The sequence below is a fragment of the Salvelinus fontinalis genome, chromosome 9, assembly GCF_029448725.1.
Source record: "Salvelinus fontinalis isolate EN_2023a chromosome 9, ASM2944872v1, whole genome shotgun sequence".
Classification (NCBI taxonomy): Eukaryota; Metazoa; Chordata; class Actinopteri; order Salmoniformes; family Salmonidae; genus Salvelinus; species Salvelinus fontinalis.
Genome location: NC_074673.1, coordinates 40092947 through 40116409, shown reverse-complemented (window position 1 = coordinate 40116409; position 23463 = coordinate 40092947). Strand labels below are relative to the sequence as shown.

General features: G+C 43.2%; 1 protein-coding gene across 1 annotated transcript in view; it reads left to right on the top strand.

Moving 5' to 3' along the window:
* The window catches only part of LOC129862568 (zinc finger protein ZFPM1-like), an 88685-nt gene that overhangs the window by 46888 nt on the left and 18334 nt on the right, over positions 1-23463 (top strand). Inside the window, exons 3-4 of the mRNA XM_055934348.1 lie at positions 1862-1984; positions 19615-19748. Of these exons, the coding sequence (XP_055790323.1) occupies positions 1862-1984; positions 19615-19748 (257 nt within the window). The remainder of the gene's footprint in view (positions 1-1861; positions 1985-19614; positions 19749-23463) is intronic.

Here is a 23463-nt window from a genome sequence, read left to right as displayed (position 1 = left end):
TACAGGTGAATACAGGAACTCTTACTGAAACAAGGACCCTTGTCTGAGACCTTATTAGGATAATAAAAAATATGGTTGTCAAAACTAGTGAGTAAGAGAGACCAACACTGCTGGTCCAAATAACTCTTTCTCTTCACAGGGCCTTTGCGCTCAAGTAGCATCCCTGTTTTTGTTTCTGTGGGAACCAGTGGAGTTCACCAGTGAGTTAACATGAGTTAAGAGCAGAGGTCAACAATGCAGTAGGGGGGAGGACACACAGTGAGTTGGGGATGAGAAAGAGGAGTCTGGGTTTAGAAGTTCAGGTTGTTGGGTGACTTTGCCCTGCAGGTGTGACAGAGGAAGTTCTGCTTATCAGATTGATAGAGGCTGTCTCGGTTGGGGGGTGGGGGGAGGCAGAGAAAGAGGGGAGGAGGTAGAGAGGGGGGAGGAGGGGGCGGCAGAAAAGTCTCTGTCGTCGACTCCTGATACCTGCCTCAGATGATATGGGAGATAATATTGATAATATTAAACGCAATAACTGTGGTTCCAGCTCCACTCCCCCAGCTGAGCGCTGCATGATAAAATCAATATGCCATTCAATGTGATTTATAGCTGAAAATAATGGGACTGTTTAGGCAGGGAGGGAGGGTTAGTAGTGTCGGGCTGATGTGCTGGGACAGGCTGAGTGTGTGTGTGTGTGTGTGGGGTACGATGGAGAGTTGGACGGGGTGGGTGGGTTTTAGGGAGGAGGGGGCGGGCAATGGTTGATTTTTATTTTTGACGATACAGATCTAATCTTCAACTGTTACATTAATAACAGCACCTCTCTGAGGGCGTCACGTGGGCGGACGTTTATGGCTGGGTATCGATCGAGAGCTATCGCTGTTTATCTGAGCAAGAATGCAATGGTAAACATGCCCTTTGTGCACAAGGCCGAGGTGTTATCGGGGTGGGTTGATGGGGAGGGATTTGGGGAAGGGGAGAAGGTGGGGGGGCAGGGGCGGGAGAGTCCCTCTGATTAGGCTAATGGCTAATAATCAGCCCATTCTGCTAGGTAGGAACACAGTGGAAGTAAAGTGTATGATACCAAAGTCAAAGAGGAGGTTCAGAGTTCTCCCTACACAGTGAACACTGATCAGAGAGAGAGATTCAGTAATCACCTTCATCAAAGACAGACAGGGATATTGATGACTGTGATTAGAGTGTATACTCCGTTTGTGTCTTTGTTGGAGGTGGTTTGACTTTATGCGACAGAGGCAGAGAGGGAGAGATCACTAGACATCGTCTCTAATGAGGTTTTCTGTCTGGTGTCGCTTGGAGAATCAAAGGGTCCATCGCCGTGCTGAGGTGTTGTGTTACACAGCTATGGAGGCTTTATTCTGAGGGCTTTGATCAACAGACAGGAACCGCCAATGATGAGGAAAGTATGTGTGGAGTAGACCCATTGTACACACACATACACACTCAAGTGTGACGAATTGCGAGCGCCACACACACACACACACACACACACAGTGTCCTGTCCTCTGGATGGATGGCGCTGATAGACATGGCAGCTCTGCTTCTAGCTCCTAAACAACTTTGCAAAAAAAATTAAAATGGTTTGTTATTTCTTACGTTATTAGCCCAGAACGTTTTTTGTGTTATTACATACAGCTGGAAATAACTTTTGGATTTCAGAGCGGTGGTAACTATGACACACACTCACACAGGTTGAATAAGATGAAAGTGGATAAATAGCCACTGGATGGCCATCTATCCTCTTCTGAATAGTGTTTATTTTCATGTCTCTGTGTAACGTCATATTATTATAATGTTTAATGCACCAACCATGTTGTTTGAATAGATGTCTCATTGTTCTGATGCCCTCTTCATTCAACAGAGCCAAGGACACATGAATCCCTTTGTGCACCTGATGATGATGATGAGGAGGAGGAGAAAGGTCCAACACACACTGAGGAGGAGATGGAAGAGGAGGAAGACTGTCTACATTGGAGGGGTCCAGGTGAGTCAGTTTGTCTGTCTGTCCGACTAGTCAGAGACTGTGAATCCATGTCTAGTTTGTCTTGTTTATTGTGTGGTGTGTGTGTAATGTTTTTTTTGTGTCATAGTGGTCTTGACTGAGGGCTGTGTATTTGTTTTGTAAAGTAAGTGTGAGTGTGTTTAAGTTGCTGTGTTATTGTGTAGATGGTGTGATGTGCCCAGGCTGTTGTTTGGGAGAGGCAGCCATTAATGTGACCAATGGGAATTTATTCAACTTGTGACTAAAACCCATCTGAGAGCACAAACATGGCACAGAGGATTTAACATGCAATTGCCATCATATTTTTTTCCCTCCCTCTTGTCATAGCTGTTTTATTTTTCTTCTGTTCAGTTAAATAATGTAAGGAGATTACTATAGGATCTATCTTTCATACTTATTTTCAAACTGTGTGCGTGAGTGTGTGGCGTGAGTGTGTGTGTGCCCATCAAGTGAGTATGGCAGTGTTTTTTAATTATTTTAGTTGAGGATGTTTTCATTATCGTCATGTCCCAGCCTGTCCCTTTAACAGTAATTGGAGCGATATTAATTGCTGTGTGGTTGCTGGTTGATGGCAGCACAGTGATGTTAGTGTGATAGGCTTTTTTCCTCACAAACTAACTGCCGGGAGAGCAAGAGAGGGGGAACGAGCGAGAGATAGCCCTTCTATCAGTACTGGAGCAGGCGCTGTCTTTATCAGGAGCACGATTGGCAAAAGGGAAACTTTGACCGGTCTGAATTTTTCCCTTATCGTCAAGCCCCCCCCCCCCCCACAATCCCCCATCACAACTAACAACCCCCCAAACCAGACATGCACTTCCCTCTTGTTTTTTCTTCTTCTGAATGTCAGGAATGGAGACATGGTGAACGTAGTCTTGTTCATACATTCGTTTAGTCTCCATCAGCGATTTCTCACAAGTCTCTGTGAGAGGAACATTTTTTCATATGGAAAAGGCTTTAATCTCATTCTTCTTTGTGTTAGCGTTCTGCTCATTTCTCACTGTCACTTAGTTTACCCCTGTTTTCAGATCAGACTGAAGATACAGAACTTTCTAGCAGCAAATCTGTTTTTGTCTCTACCTCCTGGCTGTATGTCTGGCTGTCCGTCTGGGTACAGGGATTTGGGGGTGGTTTACACTAGAGAGCAGGGTCTGGTCAGGTCCTCACCACAGACATCTCCCTCTCCTTCTTACTCTCTCTTTCCCCCTCCCTCTCTCCGTCTCTCTCTGTCGCTCTCACAAGCTGTCCAACTTAACTATTTTCCTCCTCACAAATGCAGACTGTCATGCTCCTGTCTGCCAGAGATTGGTGCTTGCCCTCAATTTCTGTGCTTTCTAGATGTTCATGTCATGGCAGCCACGCTTCATGTGAGAAATTTGATATATTCTGTCTCCATGACTGATGTCTTCAGGCCCTCGCAGTCTTCTCGCTCTCTCTCTATGCCATAATGAGTCAATGATGAACACAATCATGAATATTTGTCGTTCATTTACAGTGTAGAAATATTGGTAATGATTATTACGTTAGCAATTCTTTATAGAAAGGATTTTTATATTTTTTAAATGTGTTTCGTTCCTGTAAATTATATTGCATTGTGTCTGTGTCATTACCACTGCTCTGACACTACATTTCAAACGAACAGAAGGAAGACTCATATTGTAATTGCTGAAAATAAGGATTTTAATTCTTCCCATGCCTATATTAGTCGACCACATTCCTTTCCTGTTATTAGAAAATAAAAGTTGACACTTCCCATCAGAAAGCCATTATATTATCTTCCTGTAAAGTGTGATTAGTGTGTTTTTTCCCTGGTAGGACCATATGATAAGTGGTTATCATATGGGTGTAGCCTGCACTTTCATCCAACTGAGTGATATGACTATAGACGATAGTTATCAAGCAGTATAAAAATAAAAATAAATCCTGTTTACTGTCAATAACTATCAATACATTGCCTTTGTGACATTCATTGATAGTGAAAAGCATGAACATTAAAATATGCTTTGATAATAAGCAATATTTAAAGAAGTTGGATGCTGTAGGAAAAGGCTTACACTAGCTCAAATATTTATTTAACAAATTATAGTCTTGCTATATTTTTCAGGCCACCTGGAAGATGAGGTGTGTGTCTATGGTTGTATTACTGTGTAATGGAGTTGGTGTGTGTGATATAGAGTTTGATGAGGGTGTGGTGGTGTAGAATGGAAGGCGGTGGCTGGGACCCAGTGTCTGGCAGGGATAGTATGATACGGTAAAGCTGCTTTTTAATCTAGGATGTGTCCTGCTGCATGATATGCAAAATAAATGATGAAGAGAAAAAATGTGTCTCTTAAATGACCTTGCTGGCTGGAGGGTTTGATATTTTCCTCTCTGCTTAAAATTCTTGATATGCAAATAGCCGTCACCGTAATCCCTCGCGGCTCACGGACTGTCACTCCTGGCTCTCTCTCCTCCACATACAGAACAGAACAGACTGAGTGTCACTGAGCTGCGCAATCGGACCTGGAGAAACCCAGCAGACCTGCCTTGCTAGCATTTTCCTCTATCCTTATCCTCCAGAGTTATTCAAATTACCCGCAATAATAAATTATTATGGCAACGCAATAATAATAATTATTTACCAGGCGTGGTGGATTTTTTTATAATATTTAATTATGAAGGACCATGGAGTGACATAGTAATATGCATATTATCAATGGCATATAAATTATGATAATTTATTTTGGGCAGCGGTGGTGGTGGGTGAGAGGCAGGGAGGGAGTGGTCCTGATATGAAGGTGTGTATAGTGGGTTAGGTTGTCTCTCTGTCAGCAGAGAGTGACTGAATCTGCATATCCCTCTATAGGAGAGCTCCGTAGAGTGGATTAGAGGGCGAGAAGGGAGCAGGGGGATGAGCGATGAGCAGAACTAAAGTGGAAAAGGCAGAGGTAGAACTGACATGGCTCCTTACAGGTATACCAAGAAAGTATTAAAGACAAGTAGTTTTAATCATGACTATAAAAAAGTATGATTATTATGATGTCTGTTTTTAAATCTGCGTATGATATATGGTTTTATGTGAATTTATAAAGCAAATTCATGTACCTAACAGCAAGGTTTTGAACATGCCTTATATTTAGCAGTTTTGGGGACTGTAATCTCCTGTGACGGAGACCTTTTTCTATCACCATGCATAATATTAAAGGCAGTAATGTTATCTGGAAAATGTTCCTTGTGTGCTTTGCTTTTTTATTATTTTGCAAGTTGCTTTATTTCTCTGTAAAGATATCCATCAAATGAGAAGTTATTCAAGTTTAGTTGTGTATCAGGTTGCGATAAAGCGGTTTTACTTTTGAGGTTTTTTTTCAGCTTATTCCTTGTGTGTCACGAAAGGCAGAAGGCAGTGGAGGTATCAAGTTTAGTAATAATACATTTGCATAATGTTGTGTAGCTATTTTCTGTTAGTATTAGAAATCAACAAAAATACCAATCACAAAATCTATTTTTTTAGGACAATACTTTGTTACCGAAAGTATCAGTTTGTACTGACCGAGATGATGATTCTAAGGACAAGAACACTTAGTTTGCTGTGACCACCAATCAAAGTGATTCTTTCATGGTTGAAGTGTACTGATTGTGGTGGTACAGTTTTCATTTCCATGAATTTCTGCAACGGTGTGGGTGTATATCTACAGCATGTCTTGGCTGGGGGGGGGGGGGGGGGGGGGGGGGGGGGGGGGGGGGGGGGGGGGGTCCAGCGTTAAGGCTGGTTTACGGTTGGTCTATTGACATTTCTGTCAATAGACCAACTGTGGTCTGACATCACTGACATCACTTTTGAGGGGTAGGGATTGAGGAGTAGGAGTGTGGGGATAGGGTGACGGAGTGTGTTTCGCCCTATGGGGTGAGGCCGAGAATGTGTGTCTAAGGGAAATATTGGTCTCTTGACATGTTCTTATAATGAGCACACAGCAGACTGGTGTATAGAAAGCCAACCACTCATTACTAGACCTTTTTCTCATGGCTTCTCTGTAACCTGTCTATTACAGCAGATTATATTTATCATTCAGAAGCTATTTCTTACTCATTCCCAGAGGTTTGTTTGCCTTTCAGATACTCTATGCCCATTGGACATGTTGATTCAGGGCATTTCCATCGAAAAGGACCCATGAGCACCTACATGCAGTAGCGGTGCATAGGTAAAATCACTGAGCAGGCCAAGCCAGTAAAAAAAGCCACCTATGTTGTGATAATTGCGTTGTTTGCTCTATAACCCATTCGTTCATACGCCACTGTGATATACAATAATGCCATGACAACAGAAAGACAACAGTCGCACAGTGGCAGAATAAATTCAACTACACAGATGTTTGTTTCAAAAAAAAAAAGGAAAGCAACATCTGTCCGGTGAAGTCCACAAAGCAAATGTTGCATAGAAACAGTTAAACAGTGATTGGGGACACTGCCCTGTGTAGGGTGCCGTCTTTCGGATGGGACGTTAAACGGGTGTCCTGACTCTCTGAGGTCATTAAAAGATCCCATGGCACTTATCGTAAGAGTAGGGGTGTTAACCCCGGTGTCCTGGCTAAATTCCCAATCTGGCCCTCAAACCATCATGGTCACCTAATAATCCCCAGTTTACAATTGGCTCATTCATCCCCCTCCTCTCCCCTATAACTATTCCCCAGGTCGTTACTGCAAATGAGAACGTGTTCTCAGTCAACTTACCTGGTAAAATAACGGTAAAATAAAATAAATAAATATCACCTGCAGCAAGTTCATGTTTGACAGTTTATTTAGAACCACAGAGTTACTGCACATCAGCACAAAGACAACACTGCCTCCGCTATGCCAGCACCATTTCAACTTAAACATTTAAACATCAAATCAAAACAAGGCTGTATATGCTTAGTTTAATACACTGAAAACAAACGTAAATATACCAAAAAACGATTTAGTCCAATCAATGTTGTTTAATGTCATGTGGCTGTCCATGGTACTGATTTCTCTGTGTGTGTGTGCGCGCTTAAACAAAAATGTTGACTAACCCTACTTGTAGACTAGTTAAATGCCAATGGCATCCTCTTTTTCATGTTGGCAAACCGGTCTATGGCTCTGTCATACAGTACACTTTTATTTATTTTTTGTCATAGGCTACCTAGTTAAAATGCTTGCTAGCCTGACTTCCTCATATGGGCAACAATTAACCAGCTAAGCTAGCTAGTTATCTAGTTAATGTGAGCCTACTAAGCTACATCTAGGCTGCATATTGAACTTTTCTCAGGCCAGTGGCACAACATATTCATTTATGGTTAGATCAGAATCGCTGTCATAATCATTGGCCTGTACAGAGAATTACGTCAAAACCACAAGTCCAACTCCTCATCTCCATCCATGGCATAGGAAAGGGACGATTTTAGAAGCTAGCTACTACAGGACATCAACACAAGCAGATCAGAAACAGATACGTGATTTGATTGGTCTGAAGCCAAATCCAAACTGGCCTCCCTTGGGGGGTGTTTTGCTGCACCGGAACATCCCACAGTTGAGCTCAGCTCAAAGCTGAAAAAAAAATAATCAAGGGAGGCCAAATTCTTGCTGGCATCAGTTAATCAATCAAATGCTACGTCGGCAACATGTTATACTCTTTTGGTCCAGAGAGAATCAGATACATGGGCTACACATGCTGAGACAGAGGGGCATTGTTTCCCTCGCTCGAATGATTTCTCCGGTGAGATTCAGCCACTTCCAAATTGCCAGAAACTTATGAAAACACAGAGAGACGAAATATGATTTATTTTATTTATTTATTTATTGGTCAAATATTTGTTGAAGCCTTGCTTCCCTTGGCATCCATGAATACACGCCACTGCCTACATGTGAAGTTCATAGGAGAATATCAAATTGGGTGTCAAATGAAAGCTAAGAGCCTATATTTTTGGGAAATTAAGGCATAGATTCAATTTTCAACCATTTTCCAATTAAAAAATTTGCCATAAGTAATGGCTTTGATTTCTGGATAAACAGATGGAAAAGGGTCTTAGAAAACATCTACCAGAAAAAGTCTTAAAAGGTATCAGAAATACATCAGAACACAATAATGTTGACTTAAAGACCCCTGCCAACTAATATCAATACGTATATTTCATTTTGGAGAAATTGTTTACCGTCTGTAAGTTTAAGAAATATTGCCTTGTGCCTTGTAATTCTGTTACCAAAAACCCACATGTCTTTAAGATATTTTCAAATTGATCTCCCTCATGAGGAAGCAGGATAATGAAAGTTCACAGTAACAGGTAGACCTACCAATTAGTTATAGTGATTTTACTAATATCATTTTTTTTTAAATGAATTATTAAGTGATTAAAACTTGTAATTCGTCATCAAATTGGTAACGGAATTACCAAGAAATCGGTCACGGAATTAGTGCAACTGAATTGACACACTGTTCAGCTCATAACTGTTTTCTTTCTTTCGTCAGGTGGTCAAACCAAGAGTTATAAAACAGTGGACAACTCCTCTCTCTCTCTCTCACTCTCACTCTCACTCTCACTCTCCAGTTAATGTGACCTCTTCCAGCTCTTACTGACACCTACCCATTAGCCTACTCTCTTTCCATTTACTGTAACCAGCATCCTCACACATTGAGCACCGGACGTCCATGGACGTTGAAAAGTATTTGAAATTTGGTCAGTCCACCTTGGCCTGACTGGACTGGACCAAATCTGAACCTATTGTAGATGTATGTTTCACAAGTTTGCATAGCACAGTAGAGTAAAGTAGTGAGTATAGTACAGTAAATAAAAGTAGTGTGCTGAACTCTACTCTACCCTACTCTGCTGTGCTATATTGTACTGCACTCTACTGTACTCTACTATGCTGTGTTGGGATGTCCAAATTACTTGTGAAACATGAGGAGAATGACATTCATATCCCTATTTATGCATTTCTTGTTTAGTACAGATCAGGGGCCCATGTTGTAATTCCGTTACCATAATTCTGTTTAAATCAACTTCACTTGCTTTAGTTCAATAACCAAAATATATATTTTGTAAACATTAAGGTGCCATGCCTTAGCTGACACCCCGTTCTTTCTGCAACATGCTTGAATCTTTTTGGGAAAAAGTGGTTGCATAAAAATCTAAGGGTGACTGCACAGTTCTTCCACAAAAAAATGTTTTGTAAAATTTTCAGTAGAAATTGTCAAAAGTAGTTCACATGTATGGTTTTGTTAAACTTTGAAAGTAATGGTTTTTGTTTGGCATACATTTTAACGTAAAAAAAAAAATGGTGTCAAAGCATCATTCTGTTTACTGTGGAATTGCCCTATAGTAACTTTGATTGGTTACTGGGCCTTCTGGAGGCTTGTGTACAGTACATACAGTAGAGGTTCCACACCTGCTCTCTCTCTACTGTAACCTCAGGGTGGTGCGATGGGCTTGTGGGACCGCTGTGGTTGAGAAGAAACTGCAACAGCAACCCAATGTGTGTCACATGAACAATTCTACTGTTTGTGTGTGGCTGACTGTCACTCTGCCGTCATAAGCAAATCTGTTCCTGTGAATAAATATGGTAGCCATTACATGTCTGTTTCACTGTGGTAAAATAATAAGCTCACTATTTAATGATGGACCTGCTTTGGTGTATTTATCTAGAATGAAGGAGCAACTGTAGTTAAGTCTTAACAACCCCCTCTATCTCCGTTCCTCTTGAACCCCACCCCACCCCTGTCCTCTCACTCTCTCTCAACTGGCCCTGTCTCTGTGTCACTCTGTTCCCCTCGTGATGATTGATAGGCGAGGGGTATAATCTAAAGGAACATTTCTCAGTGCTGTCCAGGCCCTATCAGCCCAGCTGCTCCCATCGCCGATGTGTTAGCGCCTGCTGCCGGGACAGAGCCATGGTGATTACAACCCTATCAGATGCCTGGCTTCTCAGCAGTGCTAGCCCACATCCTGTCCTTCCTACCCTGCGTTTCAGTTTGTTCTTTCCCCCTCCTGTCCTCTATCTCTCCACTGCCAGACTCACACCAACTTCCCACTCCAGCTCACTGCTCCACTATACTGAATGTTTTTATATAGTTTAGATCTGATGTGTGTGATGAGATTTCATGCAGGGGAAAGAGCATTGTCACATGTACTGTACTGTGGTGAACTTGGAGAGGGTGATGCATTTTCTGAAATGCATCGTTGGCTTGGTGTGCCCAAATGGAAGTATCTCTGGAATGATTGAAAGTCAATACAGTAGTTACCTCCTCCACCTTGGTTCAATGAATTAACACCAGGAAATGGGAATTTCTGACACTTTTTTTCTGACACACTCCTCTAACAAAAGCTGCCGTTAATACTGTAGGAACAAAGTAGCCATTTTAGGAAGTGGAACAAGAGCAGATTCAATTCTCTCTCCTCTGTTAGCCCATTAATACTTCCCTTTTCTTACCCGTGATCAGTAATGTAGTGGTCAACAAATAGGTGGGTGACTCTGCTCACCGGTCGCAGTGACAAAAAGAACGCTTCCTATTCTTTTAATGCATTTTTTCTGCGAAAGGTGGGTAAACTGTTGGGAGACGGGGGGAAAAAGGTGGGTAAACTGCATTTACATTTACATTTACATTTAAGTCATTTAGCAGACGCTCTTATCCAGAGCGACTTACAAATTGGAAAGTTCTTACATATTTATCCTGGTCCCCCCGTGGGAATTGAACCCTGGTCCCCCCGTGGGAAATGAACCCACAACCCTGGCGTTGCAAGCGCCATGCTCTACCAACTGAGCCACACGGGACCATTTACTTGCATTTACCCTCCACTACACCACTGCCTGTGATTTCTGTATAGATTTATTACAGGAAGCAGCATTATGTTTAAAAATGGTTTGCTCTTTTAAAGTACAGACACAAACCAGAGTGTGAGAAAAGGACTCTTATTTTACGGCACGTTGTTTCACATCCTTGTGCGCTATTATTATAGCGCCTTAGGCCTTCTAACTTCTAGCTAGTGGATCTGTACATGGCCCTGACCGTTTACAGTAGCTTCATTCTAGAACACTCACTTTCCAAGTCTACATCCTGATACAGCTATGATTGAAATGTCCTTCATGAAGCCAGAAGGAGTTGTTAAAGAAGACCTGAATTAATGATTGAATTAATTATCGAAGTCACATACCGTACAATTAATTTTGTGGCTTTGCCCGAGTCTTTTTTTCCCTCCATCTATGCGGAGAGAATGTCAAGAAACATTTTCTAATTAATTTATGTGTGATTATCAGGGAGAGTTTCTGGAAGGTCTCTACTTTCAATTTCTAAAAGGGTAGCAGTGGAGGAAGGGGAGGCTGTAAGAGATGGAGGCAAAGAATGAATCGAGATTGAGCTCACACGCACATATATACACACAAGCGCACGCACACACACTGTCTCTCTCTGTATGTGGGGGGGGGGGGGGGGGGGGGGAGGAGATCAGGGGTAGTAATGGTGTCTTGATCAGATCTAACCATTCTCCCCTGTCTGTGACCCTCCAGTCCTACTGCTGCTGCCCTTGACCTTAATGAGGCTGCTCTCTGTTTTACAGTGCCCCCTGTTGGTACAGCCTCTTGGAGACACAGGAAGTACATTGCACATAGCCACTATTAATGATGACATTCAGTGCTTGTCCTTTTTGTATGTTTCTATTTTACATAACCTTGGACTCCCAGCTGGCTGTGTTTTTAGAGTGATAAAGTATACTTGAAGCATAAACTCAGACAAGGGTGTTACTAGTCATGTATCTCAATCACAGGCTCTTATTGCAAGTAAACACATTCAACCACTGGGCTTTGAACTCAAAATGAAGTTTTGCATGTGAATGTCAGCATTCTTCATTTCTGTCTGTATTCCCTGGAGTATATTTTGTCAACACTGTCTTGCCACCCTGGCTTACAGTAATGTTCCCCATTTTGTTTTAAGTTATTTTATCTTATTTCACATATTTGGAATTTGCATGTTTGGCATCTGCTCTTTCCTAGGGTATGTATTTTGCTGATAAAAGTTCAGCAGTGCAGTTAAAAGAAATTAGTTGGGTAAACAGTCGTAAATGTCAATGATAAAGTTCTGTTGAAGCTCATCTGATTAGCGTGGCAATGCAGGTGTCTTATCTTTGCTGTGCAACAGAGGGTAAAATGGAAATGATTGCGTCCTGAGCATGAGATGCATATCCCAGAAATGTGTATATTTTCAACTGAACCGCTACTGGACCCGAAGGGACTCTGGGTCTGCTTGGATGATCATGGAAATGTTTCTTGTTAGAGTGTAGGTGGAAAACCACGCCTTTTCTCTACCCTGACTGGAGGAGTGGGCTTTCTCTCTCTTGTCTCTCTCTCCCGTGTCTCCCTCTCTCTTGTCTCTCTCTCCCGTCTCCCTCTCTCTCTCTTGTCTCTTTCTCCCGTCTCTCTCTGTCTCCACGTCTCTCTGTGTCTGTCTCATACACACAGGCAGGTATTGATACTATTCATTCTAGTGGTCTCTCCAAGCCTGCAACGTAGGCCTCCTGTGGCGCTGCAGTGGATAGCAGCTGGCAAAAGTGCAATCACTAAAGAACAAACTGGATGAGCTCCTTTCGAGACTATCCTATCAACTGGAACTGAAAAACATTATGTTTTTCAGAGTCGTGGCTGAACGAGGACATGGATATACATCGTCAAGACGTTTTTAATGCAGGGAAACTAAAATCAGTTTTTTTTACATTTCTACCAGCATGTCACCAGTGCAACTGGAGGTGGCAACTCTAGATCACCTTTATTCCACACACAGAAACACTAATACAAGTCTCTCCCTCGCCCTCTGTTTGGCAAATCAGACCATAACTCTATCCTGCTGATTCCTGCTTACATGCAATAACACAAACAGGAAGTACCAGTGACGCGCTCAATACGGAAATGATCCATTGAAGTGGATGGTAAACTACAGGATTAGCACAGATTGGAATATGTTCCGGGACACATCTGATTGAGGAGTTTACCACATCAGTCACCGGCTTAATTAGGTGTATCAATGACGTCGTCCCCACAGTGACCGTATGTTTATACCCCAACCAGAGGTCATGGATTACAGGCAACATCTGCGCTGAGCTAAAGGCTAGTGCTGCTGCTTTCAAGGAGTGGGACACTAATCCGGACACTTATAAGAAATCCTGCTTCGACCTTCGAGCCATCAAACAGGCAAAGCGTCTATACAGGACTAAGACCGAATCCTACTACACCGGCTCTGATGTTCAAAGGTTGTGGCAGGGATTGCAAACTACCACGGATTACAAAGGGAAACCGAGCTGCCCAGCGACATGAGCCTAACAGATGAGATAAATGCCTTCTATGCTCACTTCCCGATAAGAAACATAGAACCATGCATGAGAGCACCAGCTGTTCCGATATGAGTAAGAGTTAACATTCACAAGGCCACGGGGCCAGGACATGCGTGTGTCTTCACTGAAATGTTCATCCTATCCCTAACCCTTCGTGGCTGCGCACAACTCCAACACCATCTTTAAGTTTGCTGACGGCCAGACGGTGATAGGATTGATCACCGACGACGATGAGCCAGCCTGTAAGGAGGAGGTCAGTGACCTGGCAATGTGGTGTCAGGAATACGGCCTCTCCATCAACGTCAGCAAGACCAAGATACTGTTTGTGGACTACAGGAAACGGAGCGGCCAGTACGTCCCCATCCACATCTATGAGGGCTGTAGTGGAGCGGGTCGAGAACTTCAACTTCCTCAGTGTTCACATCACTAAGGAATTACATGGTCCAGACACACCCACACAGTTGTGAAGATGGCACAACAGCGCCTCTCCCCCCTCAGGAGGCTGAAATGATTTGGCATTCCTTTGTTCCTCAGTCTATTATCTATCGTGTTGCCCTGGTCACTTTATACCTACCTATACAGTAGCTACCTCCAATTACCTTGTACCCCTGTTCAGTGACTCTGTACTGGTACTCCCTGTATATAGATGGCCATGTTATTTTTACTCCTTATTTTTATTTGTTATTCACTGTGTATTTATTCCTCGTGTCACCATCTATTTTTATTTTATATTTTTATTTTAATCTTTAACTCTGCATTGTTGGAAAAGGACCCGTAAGTAAGCATTTCACTGTTAGTCAACACCTGTTGTTTGCAATGCATGTGACAAATAACATTTGATTTTGATTTACCGATAGGGGCCCATCTTCTTTCCTCAGTTGGGAGTTACAGGTCAGAGCAGAGAGGGAGTCCCCATGCTGAGTGAGTGGGGAAGAAATCTCTGGGATTTGTCATTCAGCAGAGGTTAAACCCCACCTATTAGCGCGGGTTGTAGTACGGCCCTGATAAAGATTTCCTGTTGTACTGTGTCAAAAAAATCAATGGCTCCGCAGCGATGTGCTCATTTGATATCAACAATTGTTTTTTAAAATCAATTAGCCTTGATAGAGGAGACTATGGTGTTTGGGAATAGGGGAGCACCTGTTACTTAGGGTTGTGTAACTGCTTTTTGTTAGTCATTGAGATCTAATCAGGTGAGTCCCTGTGAGCATGCTCGACTCCCATTGGACGGTGCAGATGGTCATGCATTTTGTTTTGCATACGTGACAACCAACAGAACGCTAGGTTAGGTTGGCTGATGTAATGTTGGTCATTGTCGTTGAGTAATGCTGGTGATGTTGTCATTCATTGCTCAATAACTCAAAGTTCTTGTCCATTAGACCATGAATTGCTGTCCAAGAGTCCCATGAATTGTTGAGAATAACTAGATAAATGTACGCTATGTATGTATGTATTTGACCTGTACCAGGAAGTGCTACTGTATGTCTGTCTCAAAACATTGTTTGGGTAATCTAGTCTGAACTCCGGTCCCCCTACAGTACTATACCATAAACTACAGTCATAGGTAGTACGTTAACATGATATAATTTATAACCCATTTGGTGGTGTTGGGTTACTCATAGGGCCATGTAACGGCAGAACATCAATGTTCACTGCGCTCATGACAATTTGACAGACTTGTCAAACTACTTTCAGGTGTCTGTTAATAAGTATGTTTTTTTTCTCAGCTTAGATGTGATGTTTCCTTTGTTCCTCTTGAAGGGTTCAGAGAGGAAGGGAATTTGCGTGAGTCTGTCTGGATACGTGCCACAACAGGTCACAAACATACAAGGTCTCTATAAAATAAAACTGGTGATTGTTATGTGATTGTTGGTTACATCCAGGTCAATGATGTATTTGAAATATTGTACATGTATATCACAAATGTATTTTTGTTACTAATTTATGACCTCATTGTTGCATTATTCACCCTCCTGTCCTTCCGACCTACCCTACCTCTATCCCCATCTTTCTACTCATCGGGTAATTGCATTAGTCATTTCATTAATGATAGAGTGATTGTTTGTTTTATTGTCTGCTGTTGTAAACGGACAGGGCGCCCCAGTGGCTGGTGAAGCAGCCGTATTGATGAGGCTTTGTGTGGACACTGCCAGAGTGGAGCTATATTGATAAGGCTGGCCGCTCGGTCTATGTGGACTCTGTCGTGCAAGATCCCTATTGATAAGGCCTGTGTTTTTGAGGCCACTGGTCACGCAGCAGCGTAGATAATGTCTGTGGTCCAGGCCGGGGATATTGTTGAGGGCTGTGAGGGTATAGATATGGTGTAGAGGCAAGGAGAGGAGCCAGGGTATCAGGCGGAGTGGGCAAGTGGCAGGGCATTGAACAGGGCTGTGGGGGTGTAGAGCCTCTACAGAGGGGCCAGTATCAGGCCGAAAGGCGAGCGGCAGGGCATTGAACAGTATTGATAAGAGCCCCAGGTCATTATGGGGTTTTGTGGTGGGCTGTAGTGGTAATTAGCAGTGATTTAGGACTGGAGGAGGCCCTGCGTAGAGTAGCGCCATGCTAACCTGCAGAGATTACAGATGTGCGGTGATTAAATGGGCCTCATGATCACTCCCTCCGCCTCAGTGGGAGGATGAAACTGATCTCTAATTTAAAGCCTGCCGGTTGGATGGTGTGCCCAGGCGGCTGGCCGTGGGCACCTCAGAGCTGGACCCTGCCATCCAGGAGGTGACGCCGCCTTCCTGTGTTACAGATGATAGAGAGGGAGAAGACCAGGCAGCAGGATCAAATATTTGTAGCTTCTAAATCAAATCAAATGTTATTTGTCACATGAGCCGAATACAGCAGGTGTAGACCTTACAGTGAAATGCTTACTTACAAGCCCTTCACCAGCAATGCAGTTTTAAGAAAAATAAGTGTTAAGTATTTACTCAAACTGAAGTAAAAAAAAAATACATAAACATATATATTTTTGAAAAATAACAAATAATTAAGAGCAACAATAAAATAACAGTAACGAGGTTATATACAGGGTGAACTGGTACAGCGTTAATGTGCGGGGGCACAGGTTAGTCGAGGTAATTAATATGTACATGTAGGAAGAGGTAAAGTGTCTATGCATAGATAATAAACAGAGTATCAGCAGCGTAAAAAGGTGTGTGTGTGTGGGGGGGGGGGGGGGGGGGGGGTGTCAATGCTAATAGTCCGAGTAGCCATTTGATTAGCTGTTCAGGAGTATAATGGCTTGGGGGTAGAAGTTGTCAAGAAGCCTTCTGGACCTAGACTTGGCCCTCCGGTACCGCTTGCCGTGCGGTAGCGGAGAGAACAGTCTATGACTAGGGTGACTGGAGTCTTTGGCAAATTTTAGGGCCTTTTCCTGAAACCACCTGGTATAAAGGTCCTGGATAGCAGGAAGCTTGGCCCCAGTGATGTAGTGCCTTGCGGTCGGAGGCCGAGCAGTTGCCATACCAGGCGGTGATGCAACCAGTCAGGATGCTCTCGATGGTGCAGCTGTAGAACTTTTTGAATATCTGGCGACCCATGCCAAATCATTTCAGTCTCCTGAGGGGGAATAGGCGTTCTAAACACTGACTCTTAGTGTGCTCTCTTTGTATTTCCTGACTCTTAGTGTGCTCTCTTTGTAAAATCTCAGCAGACAATTTCACAATTAGGTTAATAGTGGTGGTCACGTTAATAAGGCATCATGTGACCAAGGCCAGCAAGGGACAGGGCCGCAGACTGGACATTGATGGAGTGTTGAGATTAGGGGGTTACAGTGTGATCTGACCAGGGGGTGATGGGAGATAGGCCAAGCCTGGACACTGGACTTCAGCCTCACTGATGTGGACAGAAGACTAACACAGACTAATAGCTAATAGAGACATGGGCATATTGCCTGTATAGTCTTCAACATTTTATGGGAATCAAATACATTTTAGCTTCAGAGATTTTCAATGGAGTTTGTTTAATTATGAGTTTGTTAGCCCAGTGCAGTTTCATACAGTAGCTTACAGTGTGTTCAAATATAGTGGTATGAGCTCCATTTATGACAACCAGAGTCAAACGGTGGTCACATTAACACAGTAACACACTAAAAAACACATTCACAAGCTTGATTCGTTCCCATCTCCTTCTCACTACTGCGTCTGAATTGTTTTCTTCCTTTCCTTCACTCCTCTCTCTCCCTGCCACCCCCTCTTTCTCCATCCCTCTCTCTCCCACTCTAGGCTTGTGGGAAAGCCATTTTATCAGCGTCTGTCTGTTGTTCTCTGGTGGGGATAGATACAGAGAAGATAGATGAGTGTTTTGACATGGAGAGTGTTAGACAAACACTCTTATCGCCTCGACACTTTAGCCCGAGCCCCGAAAGTGAAGCTGAACCATGGGGTGGGGTGGGGGGGGGGGGGGAGTACAGTGCAACAGAATCAACATGGAGGGAGAGGGACAGGCGGACGCTGTGTGTGGAGCACCACTGGCTGGTACACAGCAGGTTTCCAATGGGACTGCACTGTAGAGCACCATTGCTATGGAGGCTGTGTCATATGACGACTTACTGTATGTACTGGACTCAGTGAATTTCTGCAAGTCTTTCTCAATCATCCCTTTGTGAGAGACGTGTGTTTTTGTTGAAGCCTTTGAGATCCAACTTGGTTGATCCTCTGTGTTGTTGTAAGGGGTGTCAGTTTGTTAGTGAAGCGTTCTCGTCCTCAATGGCCTGAGTCTCCCCCTGTTCTAGTAGTCTAGTAACCCCCCCCAGAAAAGTGGATAGTAGCAGTCTTACCAGCTTTTTTTTTAAAGCTGATCTTAACTTCTTTTGTACATAATGTCTCCTATAAACTATACAAATAAATAATAGACTCGCACATTCCATATATCAACTCCCAGTAATTTATTGGGTGATTTACCCAATAGTGTGCGACTCTCTGTATTATTTATTTTTATAGTTTATATTCGTCGTCAGTCAGCACCTCCACACAAAAAAAAAAAAAATCTGGGTGTGCGCCAGCTCACATAATGTCTCCGCCATAATTTCCTATGACTGAAAAACAGCTTCTGGACATCTTAACAGTGATCACTAACCTCGATTTGGAGGGAAATTTATATTTCAACGAGTTGGCAGCTCTGGACATTCTGCTTACTCCGGACCAGGCCTTAAATACCCAGGTCTCGAAAGAGGCAGCGGCGGCAAAAGAGACGCAAGCAAGGGGGCATACTGACGCGACTACGTCAGTGAACCACCGTTGCCCTCTGTTGTATTGGAGTGCAGTCCCTGGAGAACAAACTGGATGAACTCTGTACAAGCTCTGTTCGAGACTATCCTAGCAACGGGACCTGCATAACCACTTGGTTCGGCAACCGCAAGGCACCCGACCGTAAGTCGCTATAGAGGGTGGCGAGAACAGCCCAGTACATCTCTGGGGCGGAACTCCCTGCTATCCAGGACCTCTATACCAGGCGGTGTCAGAGGAAGGCCCAAAGAATTTTCAGACTCCAGCCACCCAAGCCATAGAATGTTCTTTCTCCTATCGCACGACAAGCGGTACAAGTGCACTAAGTCTAGAACCAACAAGACCCTGAAGAGCTTCTACCACCAAGCCATAAGACCTCTAAACAAGACTGCTAAATAGCTAATCAAATGGTAACCTGGGCTACCTGCATTGACCCTTTTTTGCACTAACTCTCTTGCACTGACCCCATGCACACACACTGGACTCTACCGACACACTCACACATATTTACACTGACACCCCAACACACACACAGTACATACGCCCACACACGCGTACACATGCACACTGACAACACACACTTTCACACTCATCACATACGCTGCTGCTACTGTTTTATCTATCCTGTTGCATAGTCTCTTTACCCCTAACTACAGTATATGTACATAGCTACCTCCATTAGCCATCAACTCGGTACTGGTACTCCCTGTATATAGCCATGATATTTTTACTCATTATTGTTATTCGTTATTCAGTGTGCATTTATTCCTCGTGTCACTAATGACATTTTTGTTAGATGTTTTATCTTTTTTAACTCTGCATTGTTGAAGGACCTGTAAGTAAGAATTTCACTGTTAGTCTATACCAGTTGTTTACAAAAAGCCTTGACTCCCACGTCTGTTCATCAGTTATCTCCAGGGCTCTGGCCATTACATGAATTAGATCATTGTAGTTGTGTTTTGTTTGAGACCGTATTTTTACCTGGATTTTGTTTGGCTGTGTATCTTGTTTGCTTGTGGGACCTTAGTGACTTAATATCTCTCTCTTCCCTTTCTCTTCTCTCCCTTTCTATCTGTAGATGATCTGGAGCTGAGTGATGATGCTGCTTACCCCAGGGTCCTGGCCTGCAGGAACCTCACCACCGACACATTATGGGGGCCATATGCTGGGATCGTCCAAACAGAAGATGCGGGAGATGACCAGGAGTCAGAGGTGAAGGTTCGAAGTGCATGGAGGGAGATGTTAGAGGTCAAGTAGCGGGTTGGGTTCTGTCAATGGGACAGGATAATAAAAAAATTACTTATCACCCATTAATCTGTCAGTGGTGGGAAATGGAAATATCTTTGTGTGCGCACGCTCCTATTACCCCATGGCCAATCGCTATATACATTTCCTTGGGAAATGTTAGAGACAGGATGTTCCTCTCGCTGGAGTTGTCTCTTATTCATCATGTGCTGAAAGTCCATCTAATCATGTGATTCTGAGCTGGAAGAGTTTTCCTGGCACTGACCAGATACAGATACCAGAACATTGCACACTCTCACACACACATACACACACACTTTCGCTGGACTGGATCAAATACTTTTTAAAGATTTGTAATCCATGCTCTATTTAAGCAATAAGGCTTGAGGGGGTGTGGTATATGGCCTTCGGAAAGTATTCAGACCCCTTGACTTTTTCCACATTTTGTTATGTTACAGCCTTATTCTAAAATTGGTTAAATTGTTTTTTTCCCCTCATCAATCTAAACACAATACCACATCCATGATGACAGGATTTTAGAAATGTTTGCTAATTTATATAAAAATATTTTTTTTAATAATACATTTACATAAGTATTCTTTACTCAATACTTTGTTGAAGCACTTTTGGAAGCGATTTCAGCATTGAGTCTTCTTGGGTATGACCCTACAAGCTTGGCACATCTATATTTGGGGAGTTTCTCCCATTCTTCTCTGGATGGGGAGCGTCGCTGCACAGCTATTTTCAGGTCTCTCTAGAGATGTTCGATCGGTTCAACTCCATGCTCAGTACTGTCTCGGAGCTCTATGGACAATTCCTTCGACCTCATGGCTTGGTTTTTGCTCTGACATGCACTGTCAACTGTGGGACCTTATGTAGACAGGTGTATGCCTTTCCAAATCATGTCCAATCAATTGAATTTACCACAGGTGGACTCTAATCAAGTTGTAGAAACATCTCAAGGATGATCAATGGAAACAGGATGCACCTGAGCTCAATTTCGCATCTCATAGCAAAGGGTCTGAATACTTATGTAAATAAGGCTTTTTTTCCCATCCCCCCCCCCCCCCCAAACTTCTAAAAACCTGTTTTTACTTTGTCATTATGGCATATTGTGTGTAGATTGCTGAGGGGAAAAAATCTGTAATACAGTTTAGAATAAGGCTTTAACGTTACAAAAAGTCAAAGGGTCTGAATACTTTCCGAAGGCACTATACCACGGCTAAGGGCTGTTCTTATGCACGACGCAACACGGAGATCCTGGATACAGACATTAGCCGTGGTATATTGGCCATATAACACAACCCCCCGAGGTGCCTTACTGCTATTATAAACTGGTTGCCAACGGAATTAGAACAGTAAAAAGTAATTTTTTGTCATACCCGTGGTATACAGTCTGATATACTTTACCACAGCTTTCAACCAATCAGCATTCAGCCAATCTGCATTCAGGGCTCAAACCACCCAGTTTATAATCCAAAATGTGTAGCGTCCCTTTGCGATGTTGTTATTAAATGACGGTATACGCCGTATGTATTCCCCAAAGGGTTAATAAATATATGAAGACATTATATTTGAATGACCATGAATGTTTCTCTGAGAGACTGCTCCTCTAATTTGTCTCATGCTGATGCATCCATGAGCTTGACTGACTCACTGGTCCTGCAGCCTTTCCTCTCCCAGCTGCAGCCCAGCAAACCCAGACCAGCCCACCCCTCTCCTCTACCCTCTGCTCCCCAGACGTCCGCCTGTATTTTATCTCTGCGTGGCGCCATCCTCCTGGACAACAAATCCCAATGATTGATTTCTGGTTGATAGGCTCTCATTTCTAAGATTTAGTTTATTATCAGAATTTGTGAGTCCACACACCCATCACCCACCTTTCGTTTCCTCCCTTCCACTGCTCATCTCCTTTTCTCACTCTTCCCTGTCTATCATGTTCAAGAAGACTACGTCTCAATGTAGTTTTTAGTAGATTTTCGGCATTGACCATCTCTTTCGAATTCTCACCTCTCGAACCTCACCCTCTCCATCTCTCTGTCTCTCTCTCTCTCCCTCTGCTATCTGCGGGCTGAAAGAGTGAAGACTGACCCTCAGTCAGGAGGAGATAGTGGATTTAATCTCACATTCCTCCTGTGTCTCCCACTGTCACTCCGCATCCTCCTCCCACAGTTCCCCGCCCGCCAGGCCGCCAGCCCAGGGGTCAACAGGGGTCAGGGTTACCCTCAATAGAGTAGATCCACCGCTACGCAGCCCTTCATCTCTATCTCTGCTTAGTTAAGATTGCTTTCTGCTGCGTTCTCTCCCACTATAAAGAGACCAATTATTATTAATAAACTACTGGTGCTTACAATGGATGTGCAACTCATTTGGCTTTGCATGATTATTGCCATCGTCTACTGTGTAAAGATTCAACATTGACAGCCTAAACAATTCCAAATACCCAATTTACACAGCTAACTTTTGTTTATTTTGCTGTGATTGAGTTCCACGTATTACCAACCTTTCTGCTTGATTGGCCTCAGTAGTGAATATTATGTGTAGGGGATTGGACAAAGGGTTACCTGATTCAGCTACAAGATTATGTTTTTATAACAGAAAAGAGACATTCAGTGTTGGTTTCATGGCAGTATGCCATGTGCTGTCCTGTTAGTGTGACCTCCTCTCTGTCACTTTCCACCTCAGACCTGTCCCAGTGGTGGTGTCATGCAGCCTGCAGTGGCGTCTGGAGCCCTGGGGTTCTGCCCCTCATCACATCACATGGTGACTTGGCACCACCCGCCTGGCCTCGCCTCGCCTGGCAGACCTGCAGATCCATGCCAAACCTGCCTGCTGTGCTCTGCCTTCTCTGAGCAAATGTGCTTCTTATTTGATCTTGCCAGATAAGCTATCAGTTTAATACGGGCCTACCCTGTAACACAACAAGACAAGCGTTCACTTTGAACACCCACACACACTGCACACTAGTGCACTCTCACACAACAAACATAGATCCTAGCTAATATAAGACCTGTTCTCTTTTGATCTGATATACAGGTAACTGCCAAAATAAAGGAAACACCAACATAAAGTGTCTTAATAGGGCGTTAGGCCACCACGGGTCAGAACATATTCAATGCACCTTGGCATAGAACCTACAAGTGTCTGGAACTCTATTGGAGGGATTGACACCATTCTTCTACGAGAAATGTGTGTGTTCGCTCGGGCATATGTTTGTTGCTTTGTGTGGGTGGGGATCATGAGCGGCAGTCAGTTCTAAGGAAACGGGTTGGATAGTGAGTTGATATCCATGACAGGTCTCTCTTAAAGAGATCTCACTCATTAGATTATCAATGTCACTGGGCTGTGTGTGTGTCATATGGAAATCCTGTAATTTGCATCTCTTGAGAAAGAGGCATTAAAATCTATTTAAATATATTCTGTCTGATATGGATGTTGGACTTTGGTACACAGTGTAATAATGTTTACTGATGAGCTGATCAGGTTGCCTTAGATTGCTGGGAGTTTGTCGTTCAGTGAACATGTCCACGTCTCATGGCAACTGAGGTGTGTATTTTCTGATTGGATCAGACTCATCTGATATAGTTCCCCTCATTTTGATTGCATCACAAATTGATCAAATGATGATTATATTTGGTCAAAATAGTCTTAAGATTAGTAGGTTACACCTGATATGTAGTGA